The following is a 25,898-nucleotide window of genomic DNA, read 5'->3' as shown; positions in this document are numbered from 1 at the left end:
TTAATATATGGATATTTTATTATAAACTGTCTCCCACTCATTTTGGAAGTAAATGAGTATCAACGACATAAAAGTGCATAGATATGCTTATTCTTCAAATTTTCTTCCCCATCCCTGGATAGTCTCAGGTTTTGTCAAGGATGGAATAAGCAAGTTGCAAGCAATAGACTACAAAGATTGTTGGTAATCTTCAACAAACCCGAGATCCTGAAATTCTATACGCAAGATCTGACTCAACCTCCCCGAGGCTAGAGCTGCATCTAGCCTTTATGGCCTGGCATCTTTCATCTCATACAAATATAAGCAGGAGGAGGGTTTTCTTTAAAACTAAACCACTGGAAGGTGTGAGTACAACAGGTTTTTTGATGGGTCCACCCCACAAATACTGAGCCCGTGACTTAATAAAAAGCCCCATGTATGGAGAGTTCGTATGAGCAGAAGATACCATCTTAATCCAAAATTGGTAGGTACTGCTCCAGCTAAAAAGAATAATCACAGCACCAACATTTTTCCATCTCTTTTTATGTACTAGGCACTGAGGCTTAGAGAAGTTAAGGAACTTGCCCAAAGTCTCAGCAAGAAGATAGTGGAGGCAGGATGAAGTCCTAAATAACAACCTCAGAGCCTATGTGTGACCCTTTACTGCCTCCGTGCTGCAGTATCCACACATCCAGATAAGCCACTTGCTCCAAGAAACGCTGGTCAAGATGGGCTCAAGATTCAGTGAAATATCAGTTTATTTCAACGGAAATTTTGATTTTTCTGTTTTGTGCCAGTTCAGTCGTTAACAGAAAATAAAAGGTTCAGATTCCAATTTGAATTTGCTTTCCTAGGGAGCTTTTGAAGGAAGTAAACTTGGCTTTTTTTCACAGTTACAGAAAAACATTTTGGATTGGGTTCATGATTCAGCACAGGAGTGCAATTCATTCCAGTTTTAGTTCAACAATAGTTCAGTTCAAGTAGCTGGGTCAGCAAGCTCCAGAGAAGTGGGCGTGGCTTCCCTCACCAGCCAGGAGTGACTAACAGCAGCCGCGAGGAGAGAGCCAAGACAGGATGCATGGGCCACCCAGGCTTAGGGCTTTCAGTAAGGACTGGGGCTTGCTGGTGCCTCTCTTCTCCCTTCACTTGTCACCAGCACCCTTGGCTCCATCACCTACCCCACAGAGGGGATACCCAGCCAAGTCCCCACCTGCCAGGTCCCCAAACAATGGATGTCACATGGGTGAAAGCAGAGTCACCCTCCCATATTCTCCCCAGGGAAACAAGCTTCCCATGTTTTCCCAGATGTTGAGTGTTTGGGTTGTAGGATTATTTAAATGTTATTCTTGAGTGAGTCAGGAGCTAGAGAGAGGACTGGACTGTGTCCCTAGAGTCTGTCCTTCCAGGAAATACCAGTGTTTGACTTTCACCTGTCACTGACCACTGACCTGTGTTTCCAGAGCCATCTAGGGCAGAAAAAAAAAACCATGGGCATGGAAACTGCCATCACATGACTTCAGTACGCTAATATATTTGCCTATTGGTCCCTAAAAAATATTTTAAGTAATCTCCTATATTCTCTAGTGTTCAGGAAAAAATGATTTTCCTTTTAGGCCTGGAATTCATGAATCCCTAGCAGGCCCAAGGTTAAGCTTCATCAATGTTATGAGTATTCTAAAATTGTGCAATAATCGTTACCAGATTCTCAAAGAGACCTGTGATCTCAAACACATTAAAACCTACTTTTAAAAACTATATACTTCTAGCCTACCAAGAGGCTACTGTCGTTCTAGGTTACCTATTCTGCATTTTGTACTATAACAAATATCCTCTTTCTTATACACAATGTATTTCCAAGTCCCAGACCAGCCTATTCTAGTAAAATTCAAAAATGTAGGTATTTCCCAAGAGCATCTTGTAAAAGGTCCTGACCTAGGAAAGTTAACCATTTGCACATCCTTCCTAAGAGGCAAGACATAATTTCAGGATAGTTTTACACATGGAGACTTTACAGATTAGCCCCAAGCAACTCACTTCTCATACAACCCACTTCTCAAGCAACCCACTTCTCAAACAGCCCACTTCTCAGACAACCCACTTCTCAAACAGCCCACTTCTCAGACAGCCCACTTCTCAAACAGCCCACTTCTCAAACAGCCCACTTCTCAAACAGCCCACTTCTCAGACAACCCACTTCTCAGACAACCCACTTCTCAAACAGCCCACTTCTCAAACAGCCCACTTCTCAAGGCTGTGTGTCTTTCCCACCCTGACCCACCTCAGTTCCCTCCTAAGTCAGAGAATCCCTGGGCTTTGTATCTGGAGGAACCTTAAAGAACCTTAAAGGATTCTTAAACTGGGCTCTTCCATGCCCAAGCTGCTTGGGATCCACTGCAGGGGTAAGAGGAAGGGGTCAGCAGGACAGTGTTCTGGGTCCTCACCCCTGCTCCCTGCTCTCTGTTTTCATTCAACTTTTATACTAGACATTGGCATAAGATTTCATTTTTTAAGATTCCACCAGAAAAATAAAAATAACAAAAAAAAAAGAGAAAAAAATGTGACTCAAAGAAAACGAGTTACTTGCCTAAGGGTATGTAGTTCAGGGCTCTGTCATGACCGCCCTGGGCCTCTATGGCATTGCTCATTCCCTTTCAGAAGATGGCTGGGGCAGCCAATCCAGTAGAAGGCAGCTCCAGTGCCCTTGGAAGTGCTGGCACCTGGCACCTTTCCCACAAAGTACACACCTGGTCTCACCTTATCAACATAGTTGGCGATCTCTATGAGCTTGTGTTTGGTGGCGTCCTGGTCTCGTCGATTCTTCTGAAACTAAATGGGACAAGCAGAGCCATGTGAGATCCCAGAACCTCTTGCAGGATGCTTCCTGCGCCCCATTACTTGTCTTTGAATTTGCTCTTATTTTCTTCTGTCTTCTATGAGCCGTCATTTTTATGCAATTGTCTTCCCCACCACAGTAAGAGCTTATGGAGGGCAGTACCTGTCACATCTATCTTTGTATCCACAGCTACTAGCTCAGTGCAGCACACACAGTAGGCATGTAATAATTATGCATGGAGTTGAACTGCCTTCCTCTAACCCTTGAAGCACATCTTATTCTCCTGCCTTTCAAACTACAAGGCCTCTGACAAACTCCCACTGGGGCTTAGGAGGACTGATCCAATCCTCACCTCGGTCATCACCGCAACATGAAGCCACCATCGCACAGATCTCACGAGGCTTCCCTACATGTGGTCAATCAACAATGATCGAATTGTTGCTGAATGCCTGCTATGGGCAAGGCATTGCGCTTAGCACTATGTAGGACCCAGAGAAGTGTGAGATCTTGGTCCTAGCCTAGAGGAGCTTCAATTAAAACAGAAAGGGCCAGAAATAACTGTGGCAGATCCTGAGTGACAGATCCTGTACTTAAGGAGTATACAACTGAAATGGTCTGAGAAAACCTGCCTGGAAAACGTGCACAGAAAAACCACAGTAGGAGGCCACGTGAATGGCATGAGTGCTAACGAGGAGGATCATAAGACACTGGCAAATAGGCTTCATCTTGCACACCACTCAGATCCACTGGCAATGCCTTCTACAGTGAGGAGAATTCTGAGACTGCATCGATTCAATCAGACATTTCTTTTTTTTTCTTTTTTGAGACTGAGTCTTGCTTTGTCGCCCAGGCTGGTGTGCAGTGGTGCAATCTTGGCTCACAAGCTCTGCCTCCCAGGTTCAAGCGATTCTCCTGCCTCAGCCTCCTGAGTAGCTGGGATTACAGGTGCTCACCACCAAGCCCGGCTAATTTTTGTATTTTTAGTAGTGATGGGGTTTCACCATGTTGGTCAGGCTGGTCTCAAACTCCTGACCTCAAGTGATCCATCTGCCTCGGCCTCCCAAAGTGCTAGGATTACAGGCGTGAGCCACCATGCCTGGCCGCAGACATTTCTAACCAAGCATAGGAAAGAAAGCTGTGTTCCATTAGAAATATCTGCCATGGGTACCAGAAAGAGGGCATTTCAGTGTGAATACCTTCTATTTACCATTCCTGCCTCAAAAAAACAGATCTCTCTGAGCTGCGATGAAGGAAAGCTTCACGGTATAAAGAGAAAACCTGCTACAACTGCAAATTAAATTTGAAAATGATGGGCATGTCCTATATACTGCCATTGTTACACAGAATCTGGGTCCTCTCTAATTTATCTTGGGTACCCACTGTACATGTTACTTCAATTCTGAACCTTCACGTCCTTCCTCCACTCTATCCTGCAAGAGTATCTAAGCAAGAAACAACAAGAACAGCCAAGTAAAACACCCTGGGATATTTGTTCGGCCAGAGGTGTGTCCCAGCCCTGACACAGGGAAGAAATCCACCATTTCCCTTTCAGCACAGCTTGTGGACATTCTCAGGCTTCCTTAAAACTGCCACTCACCAGAAGAGAATCTGTCACCACCGCTTTCTAGAGTGAGATTCAGTGAGACACTGTAACTTAGACCTTTCCAAGGTGTTAATCCAGGAGTTTCTCATTCTAGAGGTCTCCTGTTTCTAAATTGGTCTCTCAGCACAGATAGCATTGCAGCATTTCCATTCATTTGGTAATATTTATTAGAACATCAGGGTCAGATTTCGTTATCTTTCAAAAAAATATTAACCTTCTTCTCTTCAAAGAACTGCCTAATGAGACCACCATAATTTAAGGAGTGAATTCTGTTGTCCAGAGTAGTCTGAAGCAGGAGTCGGCAAACCTTTTCTGCAAAGGTCAGATTAGGCTTTGTGGCCATATAGTCTCTGCTACAACTCTTCAACTGTGCAGCGGTGGCTCGGAAGCAGGCCTGGATGATACAGAAACCAACGGGCCTGGCTGTGTTCCAGTAAAACTTTGTTTCCAAACACACAGACAAGGCTGGATGTGACCATGGGGTATAGTTTACAGACCCCTGATCTAAAGAAAGGACTGTCTCAAGCTTACATTTTCTAGGGTGACACAGCAGGTACCACATGCAGCACCATCCTTTCCCAGCCACTTGGCACTGTACCAGCATCATGGAAGTCCTCTACAGGCCTGTGTTTACAGCTATCCTGTCTACCCCTACAACAGTCCACCTTACTCTTTATTCTGCCCTGGATTCCGTTCCACCTGGGGAATGAATAAACTAGAAGCTCCCACCGAGGACCAGGGAGTGAGGAGCTGCCTGCTCATTTTTACTGCTGACAGCTCTCTCTCTAGGCAGCAGCAGCGTCTTGCTCTGCCTATCTGTGTCTCCACTTCCTCCTCTGCATTCAGAGTCGCAAGGTGAAGGCTGTCCTGTCTCGGCAGGAGGTTATAAATCATGGTAAAGCAGCCCTCCCCTTTCCTGCCATCCCATCCTCTCAGATTGATTAATTAATTGTCAAGAATATATTTCTGTCTGCAGAGGATGGAGACAGGTGGAGAGGGGATGATTCGTGAGCCTGTGAACCCAGCCTGGCCTGTTACACCCCCACCCCAGTCCCTCAAATGAATCATTCAAAGCCTTCAGCGGAGGGGTGCCCAGGGCTCTGAGAAATGAGCACATTCCTTTATCCGCCACGGCTGCATGAATCACAGCCCTGCTGGGAACCCAGGGCTGTTGCTGAGATGCTCTCGTTTGTAAGAGAAAGATGGCTGTAGGTGACACCAGAGTCCTCGAGGCACGTTGAGCAGACACTTTTTCTCTGGGGGTGTGCTGTGACCCTGGAGGTCAGGAGACAGAAGATGCCTAATCCCTGCCTCCCCCCATGCTGCCCACTTCTCCAGCTGCTGGAGATTCACACCCAGTGGGTTTTAAAACCTGCACAGAATTCCTCTGAGAACAGTGCAAGGCCAAAGGGGAGAAACACCCCACCTTTAAACTAGAGCAGTTGGGCTCTATATACTTAAGTATTGAGATTCCCAGGAACTGCCATCTAACCAAAGGATTCTGTAGCTGAAAGAAATGACTCATGACCATTGTATTAGATGATCACAGATGCAAAGCTTAAATGGAAAAATGTCCCAGAGTCAGAGGAGCTCGGTTTTCTTCCACCAGTCCTCCCACGACAGGCAGTCGTGCAGGGCAGGCCAGAGTCAGTTCTCTCCTCCCATGACTTTGGAGCCTCAGCTGGCTTTTAAACCAGCTTTGGATTTTGCTCCCCACACTATTCCCCCATCCTATACACACACGAGTCTTTGGAGAGGAAACAGAAAACATAGAAAACACACACACACACACACACACACACACACACACACACACAGCTGTTGGAAAAACCAATATCAACATCAATTAAAAAGCTAAACGCTTTTCAAAGCAGAGCACAATGTTCCCTCGGTCTGGAATGCCCTTCATCTCCACTCCTCTGCCCAGTTAACTCCTCCTTGTCTTTTAAGACAGCTTCAAGGGCCACCTCCTTCTGCCACTAACTAACATCCAGTGACTAACACTCAAAGACCTTCTGGCCTGCAGCCTAGTGATCTCCCCACACTACCAGGCCCTGCCGCCAGGACACGTGCTTTGGAAATGTGACTAGATATAGGCGCCTTAGACTGAGCTCTTTGGGGAGATGGTAGCTAAACCTCAGGAGAGACCAAGGCCAGTGTCTGCCCTGCTCCAACACAGCGAGCGCTCAGCTCATAATGACATCCAATGCACACAAGATGCGCTTAGTACTTATATGATGGAGACGCTAAACACAGTGAGAATTGGAGGTAACATCTGGCTAATTTAGGCAAATATGGGCTCAGGGGCCTAAACTCACTCTTTAAGTGTCTGCTTCAATGTTAGAGAAGCTTTCCCTAATTCCCAAAACCATGTTGAATCCCTCATTATCTGCGCTCTCATCCCTCCTAATGGTCCATCTTAGTGCTTATCACACTTTGGACCTACAGGTTTGTGTGCTGTTACTGCAAACTCTGCGATGCCAGGGGAGGGTACGTCTTCTTGAGAGCTATATGTCCAGGTGCTTAGCACATAATAGAAAATCAAGAGATCATTGATGAATAAATGAAATATATGATGAGCCAGGTGAGGGTTCATCAAATCTTAGAACCTGTCTGATTTGAGGAACATGGTGTTAAGGGCTGAAATGCTGTGCCTTTAGGTTAGTAGTTCTCAAACTTGCCTGTACAACCCAATCGCCCAGAGGTCTTGTTAAAACATGGATTCCTAGACCCCATCCTGATGGTCTGGGATTCAGGTGGTCGGGGGTAGGGCCCAAGAATTTGCATTTTATATAAGTTCACAGGTGCTGCTGACGCTGGCACTCTGGGAACCACATTTTGGGGACCATGGCTTGAGGTCATCATTTGGCATCATTTGACATGATTATAAAAATGGACCCACACACATGGGCAAGAACACAGTTTTCAGTCGGATGACTAGGAATGTACTTATTATCTTTGCAAACAAAAAAGAGCTTTAGAATTTCCATGGATAATTCATGGGTTCCTAAGAATAAACACCAGAACCTTAAGGTCTTCAGACCCAGTTCAAGAAATGTTAATCAGATAACTGTCTTGATTTTCTATGTGATTGATGTATCAAGCCAGGAGAGGCTTAGCTGTGTGTGGGGGGAGGCGGGGGCAAAAGGTCGGGGGAGTGAGGGGAGTTCCCCCCAGCCATGTTTAAAATGGCAAAAAGAGCCTTTGGTCAGATTTTTTTTTTTCTTTGAGATGAAGTTTTGCTCTTGTTGCTCAGGCTGGAGTGCAGTGACACGATCTCAGCTCACTGCAACCTCTGCCTCCCAGGTGCAGGCAATTCTCCTGTCTCAGCCTCTCATGTAGCTGGGATTACAGGCATGCACCACAATTCCCAGCTAATTTTGTATTTTTAGTAGAGACGGGGTTTCACCATGTCGGCCAGGCTGGTCTCAAACTCCTGACCTCAGGTGATCCACCCGCCTTGGCCTCCCAAAGTGTTGGGATTACAGGCGTGAGCTGCTGCACCCAGCCCTTGGTCAGACTTAAGGTCAAAATCATAGATGACAACATTTCCCCAAACAGTCTGGAGCCTGGAATGGAAAGCTATCAAGAGAGCAGTTTTTCTGTCAAACCCGTTGCCTCCCCCTTACCTCTGCATAATCAGCCACGAGGTAAAGCTCCACATACTTCATGGAGTTTAAATCTTCCCTTTTCATCTAAGAAAGAGAAACAGATCAGCGCTATAGAAATGGTGGACTTGGCCTCATTTTTAAAAAACTGCTAAGAAACAGAGCTGCTGGAGAAGCAGCAGCTACCTCCGTAATGATTTTGTCATTGGGCACTAGAGATGTTCTTGGCTGTGGTGGCCGTCACTCACATAACACCTTCCACTGCCATTTGGTTATTGCTGGAGGCTGCTCTGGGACACTGGATTCAGTCCTTTATTCTTAGAAAATACTGAGATGAGCTGGTGAGCACAGGCAGGACAGAGGCCAGCGTACGAGAGGGAGTGTGCTAACCACCACGTTCCCACAGAACCTCGAAACCTCAAAACCTCAAAACACCCTGTTGTTTTCAGTATGAATCAATATGAGGACTGTGTGCATAGGGTGTAGTGTCTACTCCAATAGGGAAGGCATACTTTTGTTTCCCACTTTTTTATTTTTATTTTTTTGAGGCAGGGTCTTGCTCTGTCACCCAGGCTGGAGCGCAGCGGCGCCATCTCGACTCACTGCTATCTCCGCCTCCCGGGTTCAAGTGATTCCCGTGCCTCAGCCTCCCAAGTAGTTGGGACTACAGGTACCCAGCTACCACGCCCAGCTAATTCTTGTACTTTTAGTAGAGATGGGGTTTCGCCATGTTACCCAGGCTGGACTCAAACTCCTGGCCTCAAGCAATCTGCCTGCTTTAGCCTCCCAAAGTGCTAGGATTATAGGCATGAGCCATGGCGCCCAGCCTTCTTTTCACTTTTTAAGCTTTCTGAAGTCAGCATCTGAGTGTTTTAAAGGTAGTGGTGCTTTCCCCAAAAGCAGTTATTCTATTATGAGGGTATTTCACACTCAACAATGACTTAGAATAAAAGAAAAACACTATTTCCTTCTTCTTAGGCATCACCCTTCAATTTAGAAATACTCCTGGATTCAAAGTAAGCAACCTCAGAGGGGACAAGTCTGTCCCCAGGTTGAGCCTCAAAACTCACCCTGCGAGGTCGCTTCTTGGTCTGTTGTGTAAACTGAAGAGCCCAGTCCCTGGTGCTGAGCTTGGAGTGCCCGAACCCACAGTTTCCCGGGGGTGGCTTGAGATGTTCAGATCTGTAAATAAGGTGTTGGCCCTCGCTGTCAGGGAGGGGCTCGATGACGTAGCTGACGTTGCTGCTCACCGTAATCAGTCCTCTGTTGAGAGGAGAAATAGAAACTCTGGTCAAAGATTATGGTTCTGAAAAAGTCCCTTGTGTAGGTCTCAGTTTCTCCATATGCAAAATGACATAGTGGGTTTTGATCATCGGTTCTTAACCTCATTATGGGGCCATGTACCCCTTTGTGAGACTCTGATGCAAGCTCACACTTCCTCTCTAGAGAAATGTACATATACATAAAATGTGGTGCATGAGCTCAGGGCACTTGGACCTCCCCCACCCACCCCACCCCACCCAACCATCACCACCAAGCTCATCGTGAGGCTCCAGGTTAAGAATCTCTGGACTGGGAAATCTTAAAAAGTTCTGAAAAGGCTGTACCTGTGACACTTAAAACTTATGAAGGATGGTAGGTCCAGGATTCCAAAAAGCCTCCCAAACCAAAACATGGCATAGGACAAATCATGGGTCAAAACTTTAGAGACTCAGAAGAAGCAGTACAGTGGCCAGAGAAAGAACAGTGGCCTGCAAGTGAGGTGACCCAAGTTCTGGATTTAGCTCCAACATTCAATTGTCACATGCTCTTCAACAAGCATCTTAAATCTCTCCAAGCATCAGTTTCCTCATCCCTAAAACGGCAATTATAACTTATCAAGACTCCTGGATGACTAAGTGGAAAGACTTCAGCTAGATGCATCAGTGATGACATGCCTACCTGTCCCAACTGCCCCCACGTCAGCACAGCAGTTATTTGGTGAAGTGACATCCACCACCAAGCATGAGTGACTACTTTTTTTCCTCCCTTGATTATAGGTACTAGCATTGAACTCAGAATAAACTCATGGAGCCCTTACTGTGTCCTACACATAATCTAGACATAATCCTTTTCCTCAAGAAACTCACAGTCATCTGGAGGACAGTCACAAACATTTACTGAGCTCCTGCCGGGCCAGGTTATCATGCTAGTTGCTGAGGATGGAATAGTGAACAAGACACACCAAGTGCCTACCCTTGTGAAGCGTTGAGTCTAAACATTGGAATAAGTCACTCTAATGTATAACAGAGAGAGCAAAAAGTTTCATCACCCCTTGGACTGGAGGCAGCTGCTCCAAGTGTTGCATCACCAAGGCTTTTGAGGGCTTTTCTAGCCTCAGCGAGAAAGAAGACCATGACTTATGATCTATTGCTATTGCTAATGATCAGTGAAGGCCCAGGCAGCAGGCATTTGTCATCCTTGATACAATGAGATAAACACGATTGTAAAGGTATGTAATCAAGGCTCAGGGGGAGGAGGAAGCCCAGGAATAAGCCCTACAGACTCTAGCAGCATTTTGTATGCTCTAAAACCTCAGGCAGGCTCTCATCCATCCAGAGAGCTCAGAACCTACAGCATCGCCAACCCAGTCTTTGCCACTGTAAATTGGCAGGACCTCTCTCTTAGCTTATCTCAGCTTCGACCTCCACCACAACCGCCACTTGGGATTCCCGCCCAGATTTTGCCCTTTGGGAAGAGCCTGTGACGCTCTCAGGAAAATCAGCGCCAGGCTGTGATGGGCAGCAGCCTTTCCCGGATCCCATCCCTGGCTGACCTCATTCCAGATCCAGGAAGCCTGATGACTTCCTGGCTGCCTCACCCAGGCTGACGCAGCAATACGCGACCACCCCCTCTGACAGACATGTAAGGTACTCCCTGAACATCTGGGGGTGGGAGCGGGGCAAGGAGCAAGGGTCGCATCCACTCCCTAATCCAGTCAGGAAAGGGCAGAGGAGAGAGCTGCTACACACATCCTGTTCCCAAGTTATCTTTTCATCCCAGCCAACCAAGGCCTCTCCCATCACCTCAGTTTCCCCTGATGGCTACACACTTTGGGAACACAGAGGGCTTGACCACCAACGGATGGTTCTGTGTGCACCAGGTTGTGGCTGCCAAGATTACACCCAGTGAGTGGAAAGTTCCATAGAGGAATCGGGGAAAGTTCCAGTGGAGGGTCACAAGGCGCCATTGATCTGGCATCACTTGAACAAGCCTGTGGGCTAAACAGGACAGAGACCAAGCCAAAGTGTGGTGCACAATAAATAAGAATCCTCATAGTGGCTGCAGATTATAGAGCCTTTGCTACGGACTTGGCACTGTGCTAAGTGAGCATTTTATTATTCCCGCCACCTTCCTAGGATCCTTACAAATATTGTCCCCAATGTACAAATGGGAAAACAAAGGCTCAGCAAGGTTAATTAACCCAAAGTCACATAAATAGTAAGAGTAAGAGTAGGGATTTGTTTTTTGTTCGTGTTTCATCAACTGTTATTTTAAGTTCCAGGGTACACGTGCAGGGTGGGCAGGTTTGTTACACAGGTAAACATGTGCCATGTGATTTGCTGCACAGATCAGCCCATCACCTAGGTATTAAAGGAGTCGGGATTTGAATGGAAGCATTCTAGTTTCAAGTCCCACAACTTTACCCCGACCTTCCACTGCCTCAGTCACGATAGTCCAGTAGAGGCTGGGCGCGGTTGGGAGCACTTTGGGAGGCCAAGGCTGGTAGATTCCTTGAGCTCAGGAGTTGGAGACCAGCCTGGGCAATATGGTAAAACCCTGTCTCTACTAAAAATACAAAAATTAGCCAGGCTTGCTGGCGGGCGCACCTGTAATCCCAGCTACTCGGGAGGCTGAGGCAGAAGAATTGCTTGACCTTGGGAGGCAGAGGTTGCAGTGAGCTAAGATCGCACCACTGCACTATAGCCTGGGCGACAGAGCAAGACTCTGTCTCCAAAAGGAACAACAACAACAAAAAAACAGCCCTGTAGAGTGAATCAGAAAGATACCACCAGCCTACAGATGGCTCCAGTGATGGTGCCAGCAGCTCTCCTCTGAGGGGTGATTGGCCTCACCTCAGTTTCCTAGGAGAAAAGACAAAGGAGGTGTGCAGCCTACTTTTCACCTTCAGATACCATTGATTGAGCTAACTGGATGCCAGGCACTGTGTTTACAAATGTTATTTCATTCCCACATCATCATTATAAGGAGGCACCCTCATGAGTCCCACTTTTTAGATGAAGAAACTGTGGCTCAGAGACATTAAATAACAAGCTCTCATGGCTAAGGGCGGTGTGGGCTCCAGACATGGGGACCAGGTAATCTGGAGTCAAAGATTTAAGGTCCACAGACTTTGGACCCCATCCCCTCAGCCTCTATGCTTTCTGCCTCCATCAGTGAGTTCCAAGCCTAAGTGTCAGAGATCTCTAGGAGCAGAGGTCTCAGGGATATCTACTAGAATATTCTACCGTGTATTGAAAACATGGGTATCCAGGTCTGCTGTGGATATGGTTTACCTGTCCCCAGCAAGTCTCATGGTAGAATGTGGCCCCAGTGTTGGAGGTGGGCCTGGTAGGAGGTGTTAGGGTCATGGGGTGGATCCCTCATGAATGGCTTGGTGCATCCTGGTGGTAATGAGAGAGTTTTACTCGGCAAATTCCCATGACAGTTTCCTCAAGAGCTGGTTATTAAAAAGAGCCTGGCACCTCCTCCCTCTCTCTCTCACTTCCTGTCTCACCACTTGATCTCCACACACACAGGCTCCCCGTCTCCTTCTGCCACGAGTGGAAGCAGCCTGAGGCCCTCACCAGAAGCAGATGCTGGCGCCATGCTTCCTGTATGGCTCGCAGAACTGTGAGCCAAAATAAAACTCTTTTCTTTATAAAGCACCCAGCCTTATGTATTCCTTTATAGCAACACAAATGGACTCATACAGGGCCCAACCTAAAAAACCCAGATCTGCAGGCCTGAGTGTCTGCACTGTTATCAAGGCCCATGAGTAATTCCCTGCCCAGTCACACTCAGGAACTTTGGCCTGCAGACCGCACTCTGCAGCAGGCACCTGCTTTTCACCGGGACCCTAGTAATTCTGATTCAAGGAGTGGGCAGATTACAGTTTGAGAGAAACGCAGGCTCAGGAGGACCCTGAAGGTCCTTCCAGCAATAGGATTCTGTGGCCACTTCCCTCCCTTCCTCCAACTGCTGTTCCTGGTAATGTGCCCATGTCACGGTTGCAATCCCCTCAGACGGCCTGGGGATGGAGGAGAGGCTGGCACAAGCCCCAGCACTGTCAGCGGCCTGCAGCTTTGTTGCTGGGGGAATGTCTGAGAATGTGGCTCCAGGGCCCCTCCCCGCCCCCATCCCTAATTCCTTTAGCTGCCCCCTTCCAAACACCACCAGTTGTTTATCTTTCTAGGAGCCTTGCTTGAGCTAATTTGCTGAATGTTAGCGCTGGCAAAGGCAGAACTCAGCCAGAAGGCATGAGCCGGGGCCCAGGAGGCTGGGTGGCCAGCCTCACATGCCATTCTCCATTCTGTCCTCCATCCTACTGCTCATTGTTAAGAGATGGATACAAATGAAATTGTACAGAAAAACCCGGGCAGGCCAGGCCAGGCAGGCAACAGGCAATTCATGTCTAACCCCTGCATAACTGAAGGATTCACCAAATGCATTCTTCAAGGAAGTAGGCCAAGAACTGCTTCCTGGGGACTTGTCCATTCAGAGCTAAACCAAAGGGGACACGTTCTACATCCCTCTACCCAGAGGTGCCCTAAAAGGTAACTACCCTGCTACCCTTCTTTCCTCTCCCCTTCTCTGCAAATTATATCCATGCAAAAGGAGTTATGGGGAACTCCAAAGGTTGCAAAAAAGAGAAGAGAAGGCTTGTAGGTCATGTGCTATCTTAGGGACGGGGTGCCCCCATGTAGCACCTGGATTCAAACTCTGGCTGTGCTGTCTCCTAGCTGTGTGGTAAGTGATGTAATAACACGGCCCATCTCACAGAGTTGCTGTGATAATGGACTGAATAGGCAATGTTCACTAATAACCAAAGCAGCATTTTAAAAGAACAGCTAACAGTCATTGATTGTGTATTATACGTCAAGCAAAGTGCAAAGTGTTTTATTCGACAGCCATTCCACACATCTGTACTGAGAACCCACTGTGTGACAGGAGCTGTTCTCAGCACGGGAAACAGCATGATCAAAGCAAAGTCAAGGAGCCTGCACTCCTCACCTATTGCAAATCCACCAATGATGTCAATATTGTTATTCCCATTTTACGGATCAGAAAACTGAGACTAGATAGCTTAAGTAGCTTGGCAGGGTTTAAACCAGGAACTCTCTGGCTCCAGAATCTAAATTCATCACAACTTAATAATACTGTCCTCTGAGGGCTTGGTCTGTGCAATGCCTGACATGGATGTGGCATTTATGATCCATTCTGCAGAAGGAAGGCAAGGAATTCAAAGGTGGAAAGGACTTGCCACTTCTCGTCCAGGGCTGGCTGTGTGTATATGAGCCACCTCCTTCTGCCCCAGGCTCCCACCTCCCTGAGACTATGCTCAACCTCTCTGCATCCCAGGACTTCCAACACAGAAGGAAGCTTTTAATGGTCTGGTCTGCTCTCGTTTTACAGAACAGAGGAAAGCCCACCCAAAAAAGAACTTGCCCAAGCTCACCTAGTGAGTTAACGTGACAGCCGGGGCAAATCCCAGCTCTCCTAATGTCCAGGTTCATGACTCTGGGGTATGTCCCTGACCTCACCCCCACTGACTACCACCCCACTCCCAGGACTTACCCACCTTTCGGATAGAGTAGGGCCTGTGGAGGGACCAGCCTGGCCAGAGCAAAGACAAGGAAAAAAATTAATGGGGAGAGGAAAACACAGAGAGCCACACAGCCAGGAAGTATGGAGCTAGATCTTAAACGTGGATCCCTTGACTTTAAATTTTGAGCTTATTCCAGGCCATCATGCGCACTTTCCTACACATTCTCCTGCATTCATTTTCAATCTCATATTCTCCCTCTCTCCCTCTCTCACAGAATCTAGTCCAGGGACCACAGTTAAGGTATAATTACAGTGAGAGTGAGCCCTATGTTTTTGAAGGCAGGGCTGCTGTAATATAAGGGTGATCCATCAAATAGACCACGATGGATGATTTACTGTATGCCTCTGAAAGACTTTCTATATAATGAAAATCTGTCAGACATTAGTACAAATGATATTATGCAATCATTAAAAGAATGAGATAGATCTATGTATACCTAAAACATAATGCTAAGTTGGAAAAAAAACCCAAAACTGTATGTATAAGGTAACCTCATTTGGATTAAATATGTTCATATATTACATATATATATATATACACACACACACACACACAATTATGCGTTTCAATTAAGGATACCTCTAACAGTAATTAAGGATACCTCCAACAGTAATAACAGATGGAGAACGGGATTGGTTGGAAGGGTAGGACAAGATAAACAACTTTCATTTTTTAAAGCTTACACGTTCCTGCATGATTTGAACATTTAATACTAAACCCATATTAGTTATATAATGATAATTGTTAAAAATTTCTTTAAAAAAAGTAAACAACTTACCAACCAGATACACCTCTGCTATTGACAGTGAACTACATACACACACACACACACACAGTTTCCCAGAACACACAGGCTCAGTCAGAGATACCTTAACCCAGTGTAGATATTTAGAGAATGTCTTAATCTGAGACAGGCTTGGGAGGATGACACTTGACATCCCCAGTGAGATGGGATGCCACGTCTTTTCAATGGTGTCTTTTTTTTTTTTTTTTTTTTGAGAAGGGGTCTTGCTCTGCCGCCTAAGCTGGAGTGCAGTGGTACAATCTCAGCTCACTGCAATCTCTGCCTCCCGGGTTCAAACGGTTCTCCTGCCTTAGCCTCCCAAGTACCTGGGTCTACAGGCATGCACTACCACACCTGGCTATTTTTTATATTTTTAGTGGAAATGGGGTTTTGCCATGTTGGCCAGGCTGGTCTCAAACTCCTGACCTCAAGTGATCCACCCGCCTCGGCCTCCCAAAGTGTTGGAATGAAAGGCGTGAGCCACCGCGCCCAGCCTATTGGTGTCATTTATAAGTACTATAGCTTCCAATCAATTCTCAAAGGGTCCAGGGGCCCAAATAAGATTACAGACATTATACTCCTGTATTACTCTGTTTTCACACTGCTATAAAGAACTACTCGAGACTGGGTAATTTATAAAGGAAAGAAGCTGAGTTGACTCACAGTTCTGCATGGCTGGGGAGGCCTCAGGAACCTTACAGTCATGGCAGATGGCCAAGGGAAAGAGAGCACCTTCTTCACAAGATGGCAGGAGAGAGGGAGCACAAGGGAAACTGACACTTTTTTTTTTTTTGAGACAGTCTCGCTCTGTCACCCAGGCTGGAGTGCAGTGGTGCAATCTCAGCGCACTGCAAGCTCCCTCCCGGGTTCAAACGGTTCTCCTGCCTTAGCCTCCCAAGTACCTGGGTCTACAGGCACCCACCACCACGCCTGGCTAACTTTTTGTATTTTTAGTAGAGACGGGGTTTCACCGTGTTAGCCAGGATGGTCTCCATCTCCTGATCTCATGATCCGTCCGCCTTGGCCTCCCAAAGTGCTGGGATTACAGGCGTGAGCCACCACGCCCGGCCGGAAACTGACACTTTTAAACCATCAGATCTTGTAAGAACTCCCTCACTATCACCAGAACAGCACGGGGAAACTGTTCCCATGATTCAGTCACCTCCCACCAGGTCCCTCCCTCAACACATGGGGATTACAATTCGAGATAAGATTTAGGTGGGGACACAGAGCCAAACCATATCAATTACATATCTATGTTCTTTTTTCACAAGGAATATTCCTAAAAGGATATATAAGAAACTAATAACAACGGCTGTCTCTGAGAAGGGGGGGAAATGTGGAAATCTGGGGTAAAAAGAGACGTATCTTTCATTGTACACTCTTTTGTACTTTTTGAATTTATTTTTACTAAGATCATATATGACTTCTTCAATTAAAGTAACCTAAAGAACTGCTTTGGAGAGAAGAGGGGGCCTAGCAACCATCTAGAAGCTCAGCTGAATTCCTCTTGGTATCATCAGCTTGAAGATCTCACTTGATAGAAATCCTACCTATTTTCTCCAATCACGGGATCTGGTTTCCAGGACAGAACAACAATCACTATGGAGATTTTTCACTGCAGCAGTGCTTTATGAGCTTTGGGAGGCGCCTTGAGTTTTGATGACATGGGTTTGAATACTGCTGCTGTTGCAGCTGCTCCTTCTCCAGGGTCCAAATGGAACCATCTGGCATGAGTCTCCAGCTCTTAAATCAGTCCACCCACAGTCCACGCCTTAGTTTCTTAAGGCGTGTGTAGTGAGAAGACTGGGAAAGTAAGGCAGGTGGACCTCACCAGACGGAAGCATGCAAAACAGAAACACATGGACCTCTCACCCGGTATCCCCCTCCCTGTCAGCACTGCTGCTGGAATGATTTACAAGACGCCAAGCCAAGTTCCCACTGCTCCAGACTGAGGGGATGGAGGAAGAGGCAGACAGAAGCAGGTCACACCTGCATGTTCTTTTTCCTCCTTCTTGGGACAAACTTTGTTTACTTGCAGACTGCAGGTGGCGGTGGCTGGGCTTGTAAATACCACTGTGAGGCCAGTTAGCTTGGCTCAACCAGGTCACTTAAACAGAGGGGATTTGGGGCCACTCTGTTATTGCTTCCCATCCAAAGCCCATTTCCTGCCTAATTTCCTCCAGCCAACTCACCATGCAGCATTCAAACAAAGTCATGGCCCAATTTATAAACAGACACTTGGGACCTGCAGTGTCAGAAACCTTCCATTTGTATAGGAGCCTGCATAAGTCTTAGCATCGTTTCACCAGTGTAAGATGAGGAGAAACCTTTACATTTAAAAGTACCATAATTACAGCAATAATCTCTATCATGCCTAATATTGATGTTCACTTTATTGACAAGGAAACTGAGGGCTCCAAAATTACAATGCTGGTTTTCCCTCCACCTGTGTAGGGCACTGGCATCAGGAAGACACTCAATTTCAATTTGTGAATGAAAAAGGCAATCACTGAATGAATGAATCAGTCAATAGAGGAAGAACACACAACGGAGCCACCTCCTATCAGCTCACAAGAGCCAATCCAAGGCATGTCTTCCCAATTCTGCCTTCAATAACATCACATCGGTAGCTTGAAATTGATCATGGTGGGATTATCTTTGCCAGCATATTGGCAGATGCTACAAATCAGGGCTTTTTCCTTTTTGTCATAGAGCCAGTTTACACTGGGCTGAAGTGTCTCTCACTGAGCCTGTGTATTCTGGGAAACTGTAGCTCACTGTCTATCACTGCACAGAGGCACCACATAGTACAGGCAAGCAAAACCCAGGCAATTAGTATATACAAGGAGATATCAGGTTTTTTAGATCATCATCCTTCTTCAAAAAAAAGGGGAGGAGAAGGAGATTGAAAGTGGTCTACATAAATAAGACTTATCATGTCAACATACATGCGTAGATTCTACTGCATGCAAGGCATTAGGGCAGGCTGGTGGAGAGAAATAGATATGTGAGATATACTGCATATTCTCAAGGAACACACCTTCTCAGGTACAGACTATAATGTGCACACAAATCACATGGGAATCTTGGTAAAATGCAGATTAAAATCCAGTAGGTCTGCGTGGAACCTGAGAAGCTACATTTTGAACAAACTCCCAGGTAAAGTTGACGCTACCCATCCATGGACCACACCTAGAGAAGCAAAGGCCTAGGAGGTCACCGCATGCTGGCAGTGTGCCGCTGCAAGTTCCTAGGTAAGATGGCTATTCGCAAGCTGAATCCTCACAACCACAGGCATATATTCTTTTTATCCACATTTTACAAATGAGACCATTGAGACCCAAGGTCACCCAGCTGGTAAACTGCTACCAGCTCAAAGCCAGGTAGTCTCACTCAGAGAAGGAAGGGTCACTCTCAAAAGCACATTCTGGTGGGAACTTTTCAATTGATTTTCTCTCTTGAAAATTATTCTTGCCTCTCCTTTCTCTTCCTACTCTCTGTTCATTAACCGTCCATTTCCTATTTCACCACCTCCAAGTACTCCCAAAGAAGAACTGAGGAGGTGTGGAACCAAATGCTCAAACTCATCCATTGCGAGCATATTAACCATGTGTCTTCTTTTTTATCTTCTGTTTCTTTGACATCTGGGTCTTGCTGACCATAGAGGGACTGCCCCTTCCAAGGTTAGCCAACTCCTAGAGATGGTCAACAATTTCCCAGCTACCTTGCCTTTCAAATGCAAGCCAATCAATCCAGAACCCATACCCTAGCCATCTATTTTATGGGGCTGTCAACCTCTGGGCCACTATCCCCCTTCCCTAATCACCCCAGAACCAGGTATAGGACAACTAAGGACAGAGAGCCCATAAACCCCAGAGCCTGCTGAAATGATGCAAACTAGCCAATCCTAAACCTGCTTACTCTGCCTCTCCCATTCCTTCCTGCAGAAACCACAAGAAGGGCTTCTGCTGACATTTCTCCAGGCTCCCTTGGCCTGCTGACCAACCCCAGTGCCTCCCCAGGCCACCCCCATGGCACAGCTGGGCCCCTCCTTTTTCTGTGAGTATAACCATCTTTTCAATGGCAGTCATCTCCTGATTTTTTGGCTTCACCATACCTAAATAATAACACAACCTATATTTTAAAACATCAAGTTTCATCAGGAAAGTTAAATCCCAATGGATTTGTGGATTACCTAGGCTTTCCCTTGCCCATCCTCCCAGGCTCAGCCCCTCTCTGGGCTGGCTTGCACACATTCTCAATGGACTCCTTCCCAAGGTCCTTGCCTTAGCCTTGTCTGTCTTGAAACTTCCATTCCTGGGGAGAGTGCTAGGTGCCACCTGTAGCCTTAGGGTCTCTTACCTAATTCCCCGGCAGGTGCTGAGCGTGACGCTGGACAGCTCTGTCTCCCTCACTGAGCCGTGGTAAAAGCAGTGATCCTAACAAGGAGAAAGGAGGTGGTCAGGCTAAAGAACACTGATAAGCACGGCAACGTTAATGTCTCAGGATGGTGATGGGTGACTCATGGCTTATTATATACCTACCCAACTTTATAGCACCTTACAACCTGCAAAGAGCTTTCCAAGACACAATTTCATTTGATTCCCATAATAATCCTTGGAGACGGGGCAGGGCACATGTCATTATCTCCATGAAGCTGATGAAAGGCTGAGGCTCAAAGGAGCAAAGAGATTTGCCCAAGGTCTCCCTGCTGTTTGGGAAATCCAGTATTTTCCTAGTTCAGAGCTCTTTCCATGGCACGCTGTTGGACACAGAAAACACTGATTCCTGAAAGAGCCTGCCTCCCCACCAACGTTATCTTTGCAACCCCCTGCAATGAGTTGAATAGAACCCCCTAAAATTCATGTCCCCCTCAGAATGTGATTTTATTTGGAAATAGGGTCTTGCAGATATAATTAAATTAAGGTGATGTCATGCTGGGCCAGGCGTGGTAGCTCACACCTGTAATCCCAGCACTTTGGGAGGCCGAGGCAGATGGATCACTTGAGGTCAGGAGTTCCAGACCACCCTGGCCAACATGGTGAAACCCCATCTCTACTAAAAATACAAAAATCAGCCAGGAGTGGTGGTGCACACCTATAATCCCAGCTACTTGGGAGGCTGAGGCAGGAGAATTGCTTAAGCCCAGGAGGTGGAGGCTGCAGTGAGCTGAGATTGCACTACTGCACTCCAGCCTAAGTGACAGAGTGAGATTTTGTCTCAAGGAAAAGGAAAAAAAAAAAAAAAAAAGAGGGGGTGTCATGCTGAATTAGAGCAGGTCCTAAATCCAATGATTTGTGTCCTTCTAAGAAGAGGAAAGGACACAGAGAGACACACACAGAGAAAGAGAAGAAGGCCATGAAGATGGAGACAGAGACTAGAGTGATGAAGTTGCAAGCCAAGGAACACCAAGGATGGCCAGAAGCCACCAGAAGCTAGAAGAGCCTGGAAGGACTCTCTCCAGAGGTTTGGAGGGAGTGTGGCCCTGACAATACCCTGAGTTTGGACTTCTAGCCTCCAGGACTGTGAGAAAGTAAAATTCTATTGTTTTAAATCTTTAAGTTTATAGTGCTTTGTTGCCATAGGCCTAGGAAATGAACACTGCCTACTCTTCCACAGCTCAAGATGCTCTTCTACACAAATCCCTCCACACCTGAATCATACTTGATTTGTCACCTGTGCCCATGAGGTCTGCTGCTGCTCTCCAGCCACTGTGTCTCACAGCTGTCAGAATTCCTCCATCACTACAAACAGCTGTGAGCACTGCTCTGTGCCAGGCCTGGGGCCAGCCCCTGGAGACACCATAGCCAGCAAATAGAGTCACAGCTTCAGCCTTCATGGGGCTTATGGTCTTGTGAGAGGCAGTCATTAATGAGAAATCCAAACAGATATAATTACAAACCAAAAGAAGGGGCTTGAAACAAACATTTCAGGTGCGGGCTGAGTGTTTTATAAGTCAGGTAACCATAGAATTTAGGAAGCAAATATGCACTGTTGAGCATGCTAACGCACTAAACCAGACAGACAGGGATGAAATCAGGACTGTGTCCAACAAATGGAGGGGTAACAACAAGAGATACATTCCTAGAGGCTTCCTCCCAAATAAGTCAAGAGAGATGCACTGGTCAGAACAGAGAGAAGGTAAAACCCGCAGGGTAGAGCCAAGTTCTGGAAAGATCTCAAAAGGGATGGATGCAAACCACACAGTTGCAGACACAGAAGCTTTCTCTTTTCCCCCACCTCCAGGACCATGCTGCTTGCAGTTGCTTCTTTGTCCCCACCGGACAGGGATGTGACCCAGTAATCAGCTATCCCATGTGTCCGTATTCTCTGGCTTCACCTCCCTCCCAGCTCTAAGCATGAGTATAGACGAATAATTAAATTCAAGCATTTTGGCATAGCCAGGAATATTTAAATCCAGGCATAAGCAGTTCCACAACCTCTCTCTGACCTTCAGTGTCTTTAGCCTCTATCCCCCAGAGTGGTGGTGAGAATATTGTACATAAAGGAGCTAGTAAGAGTACCTGGCCCAGAGTGGCAGGCAATAAACATCGGCAACCATATAATCATGAAATTCTCCTTTATCAAATAATATGGCCTCAAGGGACCTGGAAGCCCACCAAAAGGCTGAATCCAAAGCCCTAGCTGTGCCAGTGCTCCATCCTACCCAGCCAGCCACGCAGCCAGATCAAAGGATACAGGCCAAGCTGACACTCAACATGGCCTCGTTCTCCAGAACACAGGTGCCCTTTCATCTGCATATGAGCCGTCGGCCAGCAATGTGGCTTCTCTGCCCATTCCAGCTCATACAGTCAGGAGGAGGGACAGAGCCAACCCCTGTCTTTGCATCAAACTCTTCTGGATTTTAAACAAGTCAGATGTCACCCTTGAGGAGCACAAAGGAAAGTCACTGTGCTGTGATTATGAAAGGAAGTGTGGCAGGCAAAACCCTCCTCCTGGCCAGGATTCCAACTGCTTTCAAATGCCAGCCTGTCATGTGGCTTCTCAACTTATCCCTGGGATCTGGGATTTGGAGGCCCCTCATGAAGCACTCAAGTCCTGAACCTGGTCCTTAGAACTCAACAGGGAAGCCACGAGCCCTGTAGCACAGGATTATTCATGGGGAGAAGAGGGGCCAGGCCTGTGTGGGGTAAATGGGGCTCAGAGGAGTTGGAATGACCAAGAATCAAGGAGTTCAGAAACGTGTATCGGTATAGTTTCAAAATGCTGGTTAACAGAAAGAACTGAGGCTAGGCGCAGTGGCTCACGCCTATAATCCCAGCACTCTGGGAGGCCGAGGTGGGCGGATCACAAGGTTAAGAAATCTAGACCATCCTGGCCAATATGGTGAAACCCTGTCTTTATTACAAATACACAAAATTAGCTGGGCATGGTGGTGTGCGCCTGTTGTCCCAGCTACTCAGAAGGCTGAGGCAGGAGAATTGCTTGAACCCGAGATGGCACCACTGCACTCCAGCCTGGTGACAGAGCGAGACTCTGTCTCCAAAAAAATAAAAAAGAAAAAAGAAAGAACTGAAACCCAGGGATGGCTGTGAAGAATCCCTGCACCTCTTCCTATCTTTGAATGGATGCTAAGAGTGTTCACAACTCCAGTTCTCTCGAAAATAGAGCACCTGACTTCTGTAACATGCTTTATAATTTACAGAGCTTTCACATACACTATCTCATGTGACGACGACACCTACAACTTATATTATTAACAGTAAGAGGTCAGGTGGGGTGGCTCACACCTGTAACCCCAGCACTTTGGGAGGCCGAGGCAGGCAAATCACTTGAGGCCAGGAGTTTGAGACCAGCTTGGCCAACATGGTGAAACCCCATTTCTACTAAAAATACAAAAATTAGCTGGGCGTGGTGGTGGTCGCCTGTAATCCCAGCTACTTGGGAGGCTGAGGCATAAGAATCGCTTGAATCTGGGAGGCGGAGGTTTCATTGAGTTGAGATCATGCCACTGCACTCCAGTGTGGGCAACAGAGTGAGACTCTGTCTCAAAAAATAAAATAAAATAAAAAAATAAGAGCTAACATCTAACCAGGCATGGCAGCTTATGCCTGTAATCCCAATGCTTTGGGAGGCCAAGGTGAGAGGATCACTTGAAACCAGAAGTTCAAGGCTGCGGTGAGCTGTGATCATGTCACTACACTCCAGCCTTGGGGACAGAGCGAGGCCCTATGTCTAAAATAAAAGAGCTAATATCTACCCAGCTCTTACTGCTTGAACAACTTAGGCAGATTTTTCCCTTTGATTCTGACCACAATCTTATGAGGTAGATATTATTATTGCCATATTTTAAAGGGGGGAAATTGAAAGAGAGGTTTTAAGTCATTCACAAGGTGACACAGCAAAGTGGAAACTGGAACCCCACCAGCCTGGCCCCAAGCTCCATCCTCTGCCTCTCTCAGCAGTAGCAAAGGAGGAACTTGGCTAGTCAGGGCTCTTTTATCCCCAGCTTCTCTAGCAACAAAGGAGACAAGTTCTAGACTAAGCCTTGCCACTTACTGGTTATCTGAACTTGAGCAAGTTACTTTTCCTCTTCTCTCAATTTCCTCATCTGTAAAATGTGGGGTTGGAAAAGATGTTTATGAATTCCCATAAAAATTAGTGATTCATCTTACCCTTCCACAGCCCTGCGAGTCAGATATCAGCATATCCAACTTACAAAGGAGAAAACTCAACACTAGTGTGGTCAAGGGGGTTGTTTAAGGTCATATAACTAGTTAAAGCCAAGATAACAACCTTGGCTTCAGATCGCAAACCGTGTCATTCTTTCTGTCGGAACACATTCACAGACCCATTCCCCCAGCCGCCTGACCTAGATGCAGGCTGTCGCCAAAAGGCCTGGCTGATGAGTCTTGATAAGGTTGCCAGAATTCCAGCTACCCCAGGCCAAGTTTGGTAGTAGAGTGCAGTCTCCAACATTCGGGTCAAGGGCAGCTGAGTGGTTTATTCCATTCCCATTTTTCATTGAGATCTCGGCTCCCAAACGAGAAGTCTGACTGAGAACCCCATGGGCCTGGGTGGGAGCTTTGCAAGAGTCTAGTAGCAGGGGATATAAGCAAACAATGAGTTGTCCGTCCCAAGGTTCAGCTAGGATGTGCTTCAGCCAACAAGACCTTCTGGAAGGAGGGGACTTTGGGAGAGGGGGAGTTCTCTTCCAGTCCTCTATTTCTGAAAGGCCCTTACAACATCTCTGCCTAATGCACAAGCTGAGCGCACAAAGAACAAGTCAAGAATCAGTCATGAAGTCATTGCATTCCTCAGCTTCTCAGCCTGATGGGGCCACCCCAAGGGGGCTTTCATAGCAGGAAGCGTGAGCTCATGGCAAATTTGTGGACTGAGACACATTCTTGAGCTGTGGGTATAGAAGTGGCAGGATCCAAACTCAGAGGAGGGTGTTTGAAGGAGGTTGTCATAGTTAGGCTTTCTAGGCATGCCTGTTCCCCCATCCCACCCCTGCCCCTGGAGGCAGAGAACAGAGGTCTCAAGAAGAGAGGAAAAGTTTTGACCAAGGGGCATTGAAGAATATGAAGTCACAGCGAGACAGCCTCCCTGGGGATGAGAAGACACAGCCCAACTTTGCTGCAGGCACTGGCCACACTACCAACTCCTTCCCTATCCAGGGAAGTCTTGGTGAAGAAGGCAGCACTGGTCTTCGCATTCAGCCACATAATACAGTCCCTGAACTACCCAGTTACTATACTCCAGGTCTCTTGGATCTATCAAAAACTGTGACCGGGCATGGTGGCTCATGCCTGTAATCTCAGTGCTTTGGGAGGCTGGGGCACGTGGATCACCTGAGGTCAGAAGTTCGAGACCAGCTTGGCCAACATGGTGAAATCCCATCTCTACTAAAAATACATTAGCCAGGCGTGGTGGCTCATGCCTATAATCCCAGCACTTTAAGAGGTCAAGGAGGGCGGATCACCTGAGGTCAGGAGTTTGAGAATAGCTTAGCCAACATGGTGAAACCCTGTCTCTACTAAAAATACAAAACTTAGCCAAGTGTGGCGGTGCATGCCTGTAATCCCAGCTACTGGGGAGGCTGAGACAGGAGAACCGCTTGAACCCGAGAGGCGGAGGTTGCGGTGAGCCAAGATCGCACCACTGCACTCCAGCATGGGTTACAGAGTGAGACTCTTGTCACACACACACACACAAATTGCCTGTCCTGTGTCCCTTTCCCCATCCAGGGGTAATCT

General features: G+C 46.9%; 1 protein-coding gene across 2 annotated transcripts in view; it reads right to left on the bottom strand.

Moving 5' to 3' along the window:
* ADAM19 (ADAM metallopeptidase domain 19) overlaps nucleotides 1-25,898 on the bottom strand; it is a 100,813-nt gene that overhangs the window by 33,533 nt on the left and 41,382 nt on the right. For both annotated transcript variants that reach the window (XM_011966707.1, XM_011966706.1), the window contains exons 5-8: nucleotides 20,041-20,117; nucleotides 9,094-9,286; nucleotides 8,045-8,110; nucleotides 2,734-2,805 (exon numbers count right to left, since the gene is read on the bottom strand). In XM_011966707.1, coding sequence (XP_011822097.1) covers nucleotides 2,734-2,805; nucleotides 8,045-8,110; nucleotides 9,094-9,286; nucleotides 20,041-20,117 — 408 coding nt within the window. The remainder of the gene's footprint in view (nucleotides 1-2,733; nucleotides 2,806-8,044; nucleotides 8,111-9,093; nucleotides 9,287-20,040; nucleotides 20,118-25,898) is intronic.

Source organism: Mandrillus leucophaeus, unplaced genomic scaffold (genome assembly GCF_000951045.1).
Source record: "Mandrillus leucophaeus isolate KB7577 unplaced genomic scaffold, Mleu.le_1.0 Scaffold77, whole genome shotgun sequence".
NCBI classification, from domain to species: Eukaryota; Metazoa; Chordata; class Mammalia; order Primates; family Cercopithecidae; genus Mandrillus; species Mandrillus leucophaeus.
The sequence above is the reverse complement of the archived record's forward strand: the minus strand, read 5'-3'. Positions and strand labels throughout refer to the sequence as shown.